This window comes from Lissotriton vulgaris, chromosome 2_1, assembly GCF_964263255.1.
Source record: "Lissotriton vulgaris chromosome 2_1, aLisVul1.2, whole genome shotgun sequence".
NCBI lineage: Eukaryota > Metazoa > Chordata > Amphibia > Caudata > Salamandridae > Lissotriton > Lissotriton vulgaris.
In genome coordinates, this window is record NC_141687.1 from 714389303 (window position 1) to 714401989 (window position 12687).

General features: G+C 39.2%; 1 protein-coding gene across 1 annotated transcript in view; it reads right to left on the bottom strand.

Annotated features, from left to right (window-relative positions):
- Positions 1-5005: 5005 nt before the first annotated feature.
- ZNF143 (zinc finger protein 143) overlaps positions 5006-12687 on the bottom strand; it is a 415284-nt gene continuing 407602 nt past the window's right edge. The window contains exons 15-16 of the mRNA XM_086955969.1: positions 10224-10370; positions 5006-5735 (exon numbers count right to left, since the gene is read on the bottom strand). Of these exons, the coding sequence (XP_086812095.1) occupies positions 5652-5735; positions 10224-10370 (231 nt within the window). The 3' untranslated portion in view covers positions 5006-5651. The remainder of the gene's footprint in view (positions 5736-10223; positions 10371-12687) is intronic.

Genomic DNA, 12687 nt, shown 5'->3' on the forward strand with positions numbered 1-12687 from the left:
GAGAGAAGCAATAGATTGCACTCGAAGACTCAAAAAAAAAACAACGTCAATCAGAGAAGAGTGAGAGGCAATTGAGGTAGACTCTCAAAACAGTAAATCACCTGAAGACAAAAGACCAGCAAGAGAGAGAGCGCCCAACACAACATATGCATCACCTGAATGGACATAGTTATCATCAGTTTCTGCAGATAAAGAATAAGATGTAGAAGTCTATGATTTGACAAAGTGCTGCTTGTTAATTCTTACGGATTTACCAGAAGAACCACCCTGAAGTCAATATCAAAAAAAGGTATTGATCGATTTTTTGAGCTGACATTTTTGAGACACACAAGAAAAATGTAATAACTAATGTTTTATTTTTGTACCTTAGTTACGCAGTAGAAGATAATAGGGTTTATTGAATTATATGGACCGAGTGAATTAACTGAACATTTGGAGTAAATGAAGATTGATTCTTGATTTTGTTGGGTTTCTGTCTCATTTTTGTTTTCTGATTATTAGAAGCATGGCTAACTGCAGACACAGGTGAAGCAAACATTTTGGTATATTTTCATTGGTAATATTAATAATTTTAGTTGGCCTATTGTTATGTCTGACTTCTTGTTAGAGCAGCATACTAGTAAAATGAATGGTAAAGATTATTTTAAATGTTCATACCTACTTTTCTCAGTGGCAGAGGGTGCAATGTTTTCGCAATTGCCCCTCTCACATTCGCATGCCTGTAATGTTTTCATTACTGTTTTCATGGTAGAGAATTTCTGTCTCTATGGGCCATATGTATCATCATAATTGCGATTTCAAACGCCGAAATTCGCAGAATTTTAGCGTTTGCGATCGCATTTTAGCCAAGTGGGATGTATGAATGGAAAACAGCCTCGCAAAATAAGGAATCGCAAATTTGCGATTCCTTATTTTGCTAATGCACTTAAGGAATCGCAAATTGCGATACCGGCCTGATTTGAAACCTTGTGGCTTGATAATGAATTGTGGAATAGAGGAGTTTCTGTGATATTTAATTAAGACAATATTCGCTACTTATATCTGATTGACAAGTGGAAACTTTTAAATAGACTTTGAAGCTGTGACTGACTTATCATAACCCTTTGAGGACGGAGATAACTAGTGAGAAAAACTCCAATGAGGCACCAACACTGTGAGAATTCTAAGCCCTGACGAAGCCGCAGGTTAACCCAACCACGGCGAAACGCGTTGGCACAAGGGATTGGAATGTGATGAGAATAAAGACAAGAACTACAAGAGCCCCACTGTTTATTTACGACATAATTTGTTCTGTGTATTTTGTGATTTTTACATAACTTAGACTTCATTTGTGCTTGTGTACTCCAAAACCCATTGTTTTGTAGCTTTTCAATCTTTGATTGAATCTAGGGAAGTAGGGTGTTCTCTTCCCAAATCTTGGATGTACCAGATGATTTATCTATGAAGGAACAATAGTGTTTATCACTATATGAGCGCCTATTAACCCCATACACCCAAAAAAGCTTTGTACGCAAATATAATTAGTCCGGAACCACAATTGTTAAATTACACTAACATGAATATGGCCATCAAGATGCTTCATCTGGCACATGACAGACGCTAAAGTGTTAAAAGTTATGTTAATATTGTTATATAGAACTACAGTAATCCGCAGTAACATCGCTAACAGTTTATATATGTGGCAAATGCAGTAGTTGTCATACTGTAATATGATATCATGGAATAACATTTATATCTCTCTTTGCCCTATAGAGCATCGCATCTTGCATCTGCTTCAGAGCTCCATACATTCACTGTGTAGTATATCTCCTGTTGAGACATGCTGCTACTTTTGCTACTTACTCTTATATCAAGAGGTTTTTTAATGTACTTTTCAACAACGTTAGTGCTAATGATAGAATTATTTGGCCTGTAGAACCCATCTTGAATTTGGCAACTATAGCAGTGACTTTAGCCACAAACATAAGGGCCTTATGCAGCGCTTGGAGATGGGAATGTGGCGGATGTCTTGCCTGCCCTATTACAAGTTTATTATAGCCTATGGGCCTCGTGATACTGCAGACAGGATTTCACCCATGATTTGATGGGATATTGCATCCACAAACTGTAAAGAAGCCTCTTATTAGTCTTTTGTGACATCTAAGTAATCAAGAGGGTCATTTAGACCTAGTTTGTTGGTCGTCTCACCATTCTTGCAGGGAATACATTCTCAGTTGCCTTCTTGGCACCGCCTGTATGCATTAGGTGATTCTGTTCAGCAATACTTTCATTTTCCCAATTGCTACGGATGCTTACAGTTGGTGTCGACTAGGTCACCTGAAAGCCGTTATTATTTGTTCCAAGGTACAAGTAATTGCCTCCTTTACGCTGTTTACCATCTCCAGCAGTCTCACAGTCACACAAGCAAGTTTTTTTAGTGCCTGAACCAACTGCAGTGGTTAAATGTTTGTTCACTGGATATATTTCTAAAATGTGGATCTTACCCGTCCGCAGTTTTTTGTACAATAAAATCCACTTGAATAGGATAAAATCTCAGTGGAAAAAACCCAGTGCAAATTCCGACTTTAGATATGAGGATAATACAAAGTATTCCTGAATCATAAGACAAAACGTTTGCCTCCAGCTAACTCATCCATTCATCATCAGCTGCTGTAGTTTACAGCTGACAAATCCCACACTGGCACATTTGGCAGGGTCTGGGTGATGCATGCCCAAGTTACACGGAAATTATACTGTGAGCTTACCAAAGAATTTTAGCAGAAATATTAAGTATGCAGTTGCTAGAAAATAAGAGCAAAACAGGTTTATTTTATTTGGGGTATTCATATAGAGAAAGCCTAGCACAGTTGGTCACCAGAACACGTCGTAGCACTAGTGTTGCTTGCTTGTACGTGCTGTTTACAGAAAGAAGGCAGACAGTTACAAAAGGTCGTAGACTCGTAGAGGAAGACACAACTGCAGGTATAAGATGCACACAACCGTACACATACAGCAGTAGAAGAGAGCAGGTGTAGCAAGGGAAGGAGACGAGGTAGTTGGTACTGTTACCTGAAGGACGCGGTTTGAGGCATGTCCCAGAGGAATAGGGGCGCGGGGGGGCGGAGGGGGTGCAGAAGAGACAACAGACGAGAACATCGGATTATGGAGACAGGGGAGGACAAGAGTTCTCTCACTTTTCCAAAATCACACATGAGTAGGATATTTCTAGTTACCCTCTTTAAGATGACTTGCCATAGTGTAATTCTCTATTTCTTTGGTAATACGTTATTTCTTATATTACATGTGTTCGGTACACCACATTCCAAAACATAGCAGATCCTATTACTCACACATCCAAATTGAAAACATGCCTGTGAACTATGCATTGGAGGAAGAATTATGGGAGTAGAGTTCCTGTAAATATTACAGGAACATTCTGGACAGAACCTACAGCCCTTTGGTTTATGCATGGGCAAATATTTAAAGGGAATTAGGCTTGGAATGCTGAAATGTGTTTTTTTTTCGAATTGTGGTGGGCAAGAGCATCCACTGCGTTCTTCGAATAGCACATTTTGTAATATGAATGGCGTGCATGTTACACAAGAACCCTCTCCTCACGGCACCCAGACTGCTGTTCTAATTCCTGTTGTGCATGCTATAGCAATACAACTCAAAAAAGAGTAAAGTTATTGGTCATTTAAACAGATTACTCCGGCATTTGGACTACTAATACATCTAGAGAGGTGGCACTACCTGAAAGCAAAACACCACATTCTGCAGAGTTTAAGTAATGCGAACCATACCAGCTTGATAGCAGCAGGCAACAAAATGCATTTATGCAATGCGGAAAATGTAATAATAGTGTCAGACCTTCTCACAGTGAATATTTCAGATCTCCTAACTTACTTCAGAGGTATCTTATTTGACATTCAGTGTCTTTGTGCTTTTAAGGTAATTTTCACAACTATCCTTCCGCCCGACAGTACAATTTATAGTAGCACTACGTGTTCTGGTCTATGATGAGACATACTTTGTGTGAAACAGGGTAAAAAAAAAAGCAAAAAATTAGATGGGCTCTTTATGTGTATTGGGATAAATGTGCATAGATACCTGCCGGTGTGTTGCTCCGTATATACAGATACACCTGTTTATCGGCCTGTATGTTGTGTCTCTATGGGCATACACTTCACAAATCCATACTTACCGACTAAGTCCACTCTTGTTCTCACTGGAGATTAATTCTGATTTAATAGCACAATTGTACTAAGAACAGTGTTCCCATTTTCTGTGTAGCTATTGTAGTGGTTTATGTGTTACACATAAAAACATAGTTGCTGGTACCAGACAAAGTACAGCACTGTGCTGGGATGGCCATATAGGAAAACTCGTGGCAGAAGGCTGCCTTCAGGGCTGCAGTTTGGAAAGAATCTTAGCCTATCTGGGCCGAACAAAATTTGTGAGTGTGTAGCACACACATTTTGACAGGCACATACCATAAATTATTTGCTGCTGCAGAGGAATAATGTTCTTCGCTAATGTACCAAACCATGTACAACTGGAATCTTTCATGAGTTTGAGTGAATTCAATACCTATGGCATGTTTGCCAAAACAGCTGGGAAGTATACTCTGAGATGAATCCCTTGGCCAAATCATTAAAAATAATCCCTGAAAAATCTCCTGCAAATCATCTTGGAGAGGGTTGGATTGGCTTGTTATGCTTGCTGTGGTTTTGTGTATTTTTGTCCTCATACTTCTGTTACATCTTTCAACAACGCGGTAGTCCTTCTAGCTAGCTAATCATCTCCATGGAAGTCATATGATCAAAAACAAGACTCATGAGGAAACGGCGGCATACAATCATACATAGGATAATTCTGCAGTCTTTCAATACAACAAACCAGAATTCATAAAGGTGATATTAAAGCAATTCGGACATCTCCCACTACAGACTTACGACAGAATATCAATGTGAATAAATTATTCTCTAAGCCCAACACTGTAAAAACACATTCACGGTAATAGAGATAGAGAAACAAAATAAATATTTTTATATAATGAACAACCAAGGTTTCTAATTTTTACATAATCAAGCGTAATGGGGGATAAAAAGCACACTTCCAGCTTTAACAGTCTATTTACAGTGAGAACAGTGAAGGGGTAAAATGCACCTCTTTTAACTATGTCAAACACATGGCAAAGTATAAGAATATAAATCTTAACCTGGTAATGCATGACATTAAAAAGCAATATTTTACTAACTTCACTGTTTTTTGAAATATTAACACATTATGACTTTTTTAAGAATTCCAAAGAAGTCTACATTATTGTACAAATTCATTTATAAAATGTATTCTGCTGCTCCTTACTGGCTGCCTTCCACTTGCATGTAGGCCTCTTCATTGGAGATTGGTAGAAGGTTCACCTGAAATATCATTGTAGACTCCTGATTTAACATCCTGGGATTTACAAATGTTCAGTTCTGTACGGTCTTCCGATCTTATTGAAGAATGTACACAAAAGCAACACGCATAATTGTTCTTCAGTCTTGGTCAAAATATGTACATTATAAACTGAAAACGTTAGTCTTTATGTGTTATTGTTCGCATGGACGTTCACCAACAAGAAGCAATGTGATCATTGCACCGATACAAGGCATTATAATGCTGAACAGTTAATCGTCAATCCCAGGAGATTCGCCCTGTTGTATTCGAGAGGCTATCCTGATGGCTTCTTCCAATGACTGTTGTTCCCCAAGCTGGAATATAAACATATCAATATGATCAAACAATCACCCATGCTTGCTCTTACAGCCTAACAATTCTAAGTGAAGAAGGGAAGCATTCAACATGCATATCTATTAAGAAAACAGTTTTTATAATAGAGATCCTACACTCTATAAACCTGTACCAATTCAAGTGACACCACATTTGTGAAGCAGAAGGAAACATTGCATACTCTGTCAGAAATAATCCTTTACAACCACAAACATAAGCATTCAAATTCACACTTACTAAAACAATCACGACAAATGTGCATGTGTGAACTGATACAAATAAAATAACATTAAGTTGAAGGATAAAGGTATGGAACTAACCAAAAATAGATCTATGCAATGCATGAGAATGTAGAAAGGGGGAGAAGCATATCGCACGTGTGGAACCGCAACCAAAGCAAGAAGAGACTTCACCTGCCTGCAGCATTTTATTCCAGGCACTGGTGCTTCCTTCTCCACCCCTTCTTTAGAATCGGTATATAGAAGCTTTAGCTCTGTCTTGCCGAGCAATGCCATCCATCTGCTATACAGGGCATTGGCATATCACAGATGCTTACATGGTTACCAACAGTACCCGTAACATAACAGTATGGCATTCTAGTAACATAAAGTAGTGCCTTCTGTTTGATGGATTGTCTAAGGTTGCCACTGTGTTTCTTATTCTGTGTATTACAAATTAATTTATTTTAAGAATGCAAGTCAGATGCGGTGCATTTGCTAGTCCTGGTTTGTTTCTTACTCAGTTATTCATTCCTCATTTGAAACTATAGTGCTCAGTTTGCTTCAAAACCTTCAAATCCCAGGATTCTCTTAACTTTCTTTTCATATACAGCACTTCCTTTATATAGAACTCACACCACGTTCATGCCAATGAGCTTTTGTGGCTGGATCTTCAGCATTCACTGGAACATTCTATATGTTTTACATACCACAAGAGGCCAACAATATGGAGCAAGTAATTCTCAGCGATTCATGACACAACACTTTGAGTTCTATGATAGTGATTAATTTTTGTAGTCATACTTTTACAATGAAATGAGTTTTGCAATGTGCTACAACAGCCACAACTTAATAAAGACTATCAGAAGTTCCAAACACAAGTCCAATTTGTCACTCCTGACCCACACTACATGACACAGAACTCATCCTTAGTACATTTTCATACTCTGAGCCGGACACACTACATGACCTAACAAAGGTCATCATAGAACTCTAAGTGAAGATCCTTTGCAATCTGATGGATTCAAAGACAACATTCACCAAAACCCCACAGTCACCTCATCAGAGCAAAAACTGTGAGCAGTTATACCAATAACAAACAGAAACGATTCCAGAACTTCAATGGAGACAAACTCCTGGTTACCAAGACCTGGTCTGATCTGTTAACACCTGGTGCATGTATTGCTTCTCACACCAGGGGTGGATCATCCAAGCTAAGAGCTCTGTATTTCAAACTGAAAGAAAAAAGGGATGGGGGGTGAGGGAAGCGGATAGATGGCCAGAGGAGTTGCAGAGGCCCTGAACACCAAACTTCATTATTGCACTTACCCTCACTGCACTTTGAACATCTGGCCTGTCAGCTCTAAGTTAATACACACTGAGTCTAAAATAAATAGGTTCGGAGAATGGTGGATGAGATCAACGGTCTCTCACTGTCACCTTTTCCAATCCTTCAGGGTTTTCTAATGTGTGTGTAGAGTAATAACTCTGTGGACATGCTTTAAACTCTTCAATTAGGTCTAGTTATGTGCCGACTCAAGGTTGACTCAAAATGAGACGGAATGATGTGAACTCTCAGTAGAACACTACAAAGCTGCACTTAGAAGCAGAAAATGGACTTGAAAGAGAACACAGGGTGCATCACACAAATCCATGTACCTCAAAGTCCCGTTGTTGTTGTGTGGGACAACTAAAATGCAGGTGCAGCTCATTCTGCTGTTTTTCCCATTGCCTTTTGTGTCTAAATTATCTTACTACAATATATATATTTCCCTCATAGACCATCATACTTTAACATCCGACATAGTTCCTGTAAAAATATAGGAACTATGTCGGATGTTAAAGTATGATGGTCTATGAGGGAAATATATATATTGTTGTATGCATTCTCTTCCCCTCTTTTCCCTGACCTAGAATTAATGTAAAGGGGGTCCCCTCATTCTTGCTTTTAAATTATCTAACTAGTCACACAATAGTTTTTTCAACACCTTCTTGGTCAGAATGGATTTTAATTGTTTTGCAATGTTGCCCAAAGCTGTTCGGTTTTCACAAAAATGTAAAGGGCCTCATTAAGAGTTTGGCAGACAGGTTACTCAGTCTCAAACGAGACAGATATCCCATCTACGTAATTACAAGGACAGGATATTCGGCATGATTGTGATGGAGTAACTCATTTGCCTAAGTCTAAATCAGGGCCTACTTAAAGCTCTAGTTTAACCACTTAAGCGCGTCGCAAAATCTGCCGCGGTGCGAACGTTCGAGGCACTTTTCAGCAATGAGAATTTATTTCGTAAAATGGCGAATCAGAATAATGGTGTGGATATCTCCATGTCGTCAATGCAAAAGGCCCAGAGCAACTTAGTATCATTAGAGGTAACAAACTCTCAAATACGTTTGATTGTAAGCTCAAGCAGGCACCTACACACTTTTGGTAATGGTTGCACATGCCTTAACGCTTCACTCCTTAGTATGTCTATACAAAAAAGTATATGTTGTAATAAATAAAACCAATAAAAATTATATTTTTAAAAAATACAAAAAAAAGAATTGGCTAAGATAAACCTACCACTCCGTCCACAATTCAATATTACTCTGTTCTAGGATCATCAGTGGCACCCTGAAATCAGACAGAACCTGATTCACTAGCTCATGTTTGCTCTCATGATATTATCTGTCTGCAGGATACATGAGCTAAGCAAGCCACCCCTTTGGTAGGGTTCAGTAAATGTAATAATCCCAAAAGAAAAAGCAAGAAACATGGCCATGCGTCATGGGCGGGGCCGGACTGGGAACCAAAACCGTCCCTGGCAAAGAACTCGGCCCCCCCCACCCTCCCTAGAAGCCTATTTGAGAGAGCTGGCTTTCTTGCTGTGAAGGTTTACAAAGTCTAGGCATCACTAATAGGGGCATGAAAACGTTTGGTTTATACTAAGCTAATTTATAAAAAATATATTAAACTTTGCAATTTTCATAAAATTCATCACATTTGCAAAATGGAAAAATACCAGGTTTAAAACCTCTGCTGCATCTAGATTTGTGGGAGAAAAACTGCAAAAGAATTCACAACTAGTAGATGAATTCTGCTAAAAAAAAATTTTGTAAAAAAAAAAGTTAATTAAAAGCTTTTTGGGGAGAAAACAATTTGTTCAGGAAGTTTTTTTGTAATTTTGTAGGGTAAAACACTTGTCACAATATTTACATGATATAATCTGGTTTACAAACCACACAAAAATAAAATGTATTTATCATAACATGTGTATGAAAATATTGCAGGTCCTGTTTGAAAATATTAATCATGTGCAAATCTAAAAGAGCTGAAGAAATCACATAGGGCCCAAGAAAACAAAAGTAAAAAAGAGAGAGAAAAGAGGCAGACCTGTATATGCCAAATATGTTTTTCTGAGTAACCCCTGCATAATACCTTCCCATCCATGAGCTTTATTCATGCTCCTACTGTTCTTTTACAACTCTCAATGTAGAAAGCCGCAACAAACATTTTACCCATGGCTTGGGGGGGATGAGGTTGGGGAGGTCTCTGCTTTCAGGCCACAAGTGATCAGAGCTAGTGTCACTATTGAGGACGCAAAGATGATCCCACATTCTGTCTGGTCCGAAGGCCAGCCCACCAGATACTTGACACAAAATGAGACTCCCATACAGTATTATTCTATCTACCTCCCTCTTGCATCATCTGCATACACGTCTCATACATTTATACATTGTGCTATTATTTTCAGGTGCATAACATAATAACTACATCTTTCCTTACTCGAATCCCTAACTGCTGAATGTCTGAAGGCAGATCCTCCAGAAAAACCTTTATTTCTGCCTTATGTTCCCACACTATTATAATGCCATTGTGAGATCCATTCAAAAACTCTGCGATTATAGACTGATACGTCTATACTGCAGTAAGAACCTCAATAAATGCCTATGGGATGAGCCCTACGTATTTCCCACTTAATTTCCAGCTCCACATTCCCAAGATTTAAAATGAATCTATCTAGAAGACTGTTTATGTATGTCCTGCAGCAGTAGATGAAAAACTGCGAACCGCCAAAGTATCAATTTTGCCAAGTTCGCCCAAATTCTACAGTGACATTTTTAATACTATGCCTACCCTTTCTCACTAAGAGATGGCTGCAGAGAGATGCTTTCGGTTCTGCCATACACGGCATAAGCCGGACTACTTGTTGAATTTAGTTCACCAAAACACAGTTAGGATTTTCGTTTACACATTGCTACCATTACCTGTACTGCAATCTGAGTTCCATTTGATGTAGCCAGTAATGTGACAGGTCTATTTTCTGAGGTTAGTAGGTGATGCGTGTGATGCTGATGCCCAATTTCTGATGAAGCAGTATGGAATGATGACAAATCTTGAGTAACTATGGCAACCTTTAAAAACAAAATATAACCAAATAAAAATTCTCTCTATTGCCCCTTCTTTTTAAATGTTCAATGTTAGCATTGTTTTCTTGGTACACTTTAAAAATAATACATTTATTTAAATCAGGTAAACACCAGTGATGCAGAATGCATTAAATATAGAACTGTGTATGACCATGAACCCACAACAGAAATTATATTCACTGAGGGGTTTCAACTGAATCATACACAATGAAAGCAAAGTTTGAAATGTCTCTGACATGCACAACGCTGACGGGGAGAACACACATTTGTGACTAGTGTAGGCATTCGCATTGCTATTTTGTTTAAGGACTCCCAAGTAACTACTACTCTTCAATTAGTCTCAAATAAAATAGAAACTGCTGTCTTGCATTCCTCCACAATCTTCCTAATGGTTTCTGCTTCCCTAAAACATAAATACCTGATATAGGATTAGAACCAGTTTGAGTGGGCTTTACCATCAGCCTCTTTGCTCTTCTGGATCATTTGCGTGTTGCAGAAAGGGCTGCAGATGCTTGTGTGGCCCCTCTGCAATAGGCATTTCACAGGATTACCATTTGCGCTTATACACTGTGAAAGGGGCATTTCCCCATATGTTTTATGACATGGCCTCACGCAAATGAGGAAATGCCTTTGGGGCTGTACCATATTACAGAAGCAGCCACAATGTCCAAGAAATTCTTGCTGGATGCACTAAATGTGTGTTACCAAGGAGGTGGCACACAACTCCCCCCACAGGGGCCCTTTTGGAGGGGGTTTGAAGGTGCAGCCCTCCAGGAACTATTCACTATTAGAAAGGTAGCAGTGGCTGACTTGGATCCTCCATCTTGCGGCTACGACAAAATCTAATGATCGATTCATGCCCCTGATCACCCCCTTTGCCGTCAGTTTGACCTTGCCTTAGTTTGACCCCTTCTTATGACTCCTACACCCCTCACTTCTTGTTTTGGTCACAGTAAGGTGCCCTTGTGACTCGTTTCGGACCCATGCCTTTTCTTTTTCGACCCAACGCAATGATGGTATCTGGTACTAGATGTTGCTCTATCACTGGAACCTTACCGGTTTGTATACTCGCATACTCTGACTTTTTGGTGTCTCGTGAAGTACTTTCCTCCATTGTAGGTCTGCCAGACCAGATTTGCTTTCGAACCCCCTTTACTTTTCCCCATCTCCCTCCATGCTCCATAGAACTAGTTTCTCTATTGTTATTTAATGTACTAGTAACTGATGTAATTTTGAAATCATGGTTGTTCTCTATGCAATGTTTATGCTCCAGTAACTTATGTAACCCTATAACCCACTGTACGCCTTCCTCATGTTAAGCACTCTGATACACCTGGGTCTAGCCACCGCTATATAAAACTTTTCAAATATACTCACCTCGGTGACCGAGCAACGTTGGCCGATGCCCTGTGGAGCTGTCCTATGCATCTATTGAAGAGTTTGCCTCTGGTTCACCTCTTGGCCGTCACCTACCCAGCCGGACATCGGACATTGTTTTCCTCGTCTCCCCGTTGTGTTTCCTATTTGCACTCCATACCCCAGTTTTACTTGCGCAACCTTGGCTGATGCCCGGTGGAGCTGTCCTATGCAGCTACAGAGGAGTTTGTTTCTGGTTAACACCTCGGCTGTCACCTACCAAGCTGGACAGCGGACATTTTTTTCCTCGTCTCCCCGTTATGTTTCCTACCTGCATCCCTTACCCCTGTTTACCATTCCCCCTCTTCCTGTCACTCCCCACAAGACATTTTTGCTACATGCTATTAACTCACATTTCTGTGTAATCTCATGTTTTCCTCCTATGTCCATACTTGGCTCCTGTAACTGATGTCATTTTGCTACCTGTAACTCGCTGATCCATATGCTAAGCGCTCTGATACCTCCGGGTCTAGCCTGCACTATATAAAACTTTTCAAATAAAATAAATAAACATAAAATGACAAATAAGATTTAAATTGGTCGCATACATAGCAGGAATGTGATGGTCTCTGCAAGGACGTGTAGGCAGCAGGGTGTGGTATAAATCTGTCAACAATAGATATATGTGTGCCACATACGAGCAAGATGGAAGTAGATCAGGTGTACAGTATATTATGGATGATGCCACAGTACAGGCAGAACTGAATAGAATGTTTATAGTTCAAATACTAAACAAAAATTGATTTTCTCTTTTGTGCTTTGCTCGTGTCTTTACACACCCTTTAGACACATCTCCATCAAATTTGAAAGAGTACCAATAAAGGGTCATATACAATAATATTAAAAACATTATTAAAAAATATATTTAAAAAATCAGTCTCTGTCA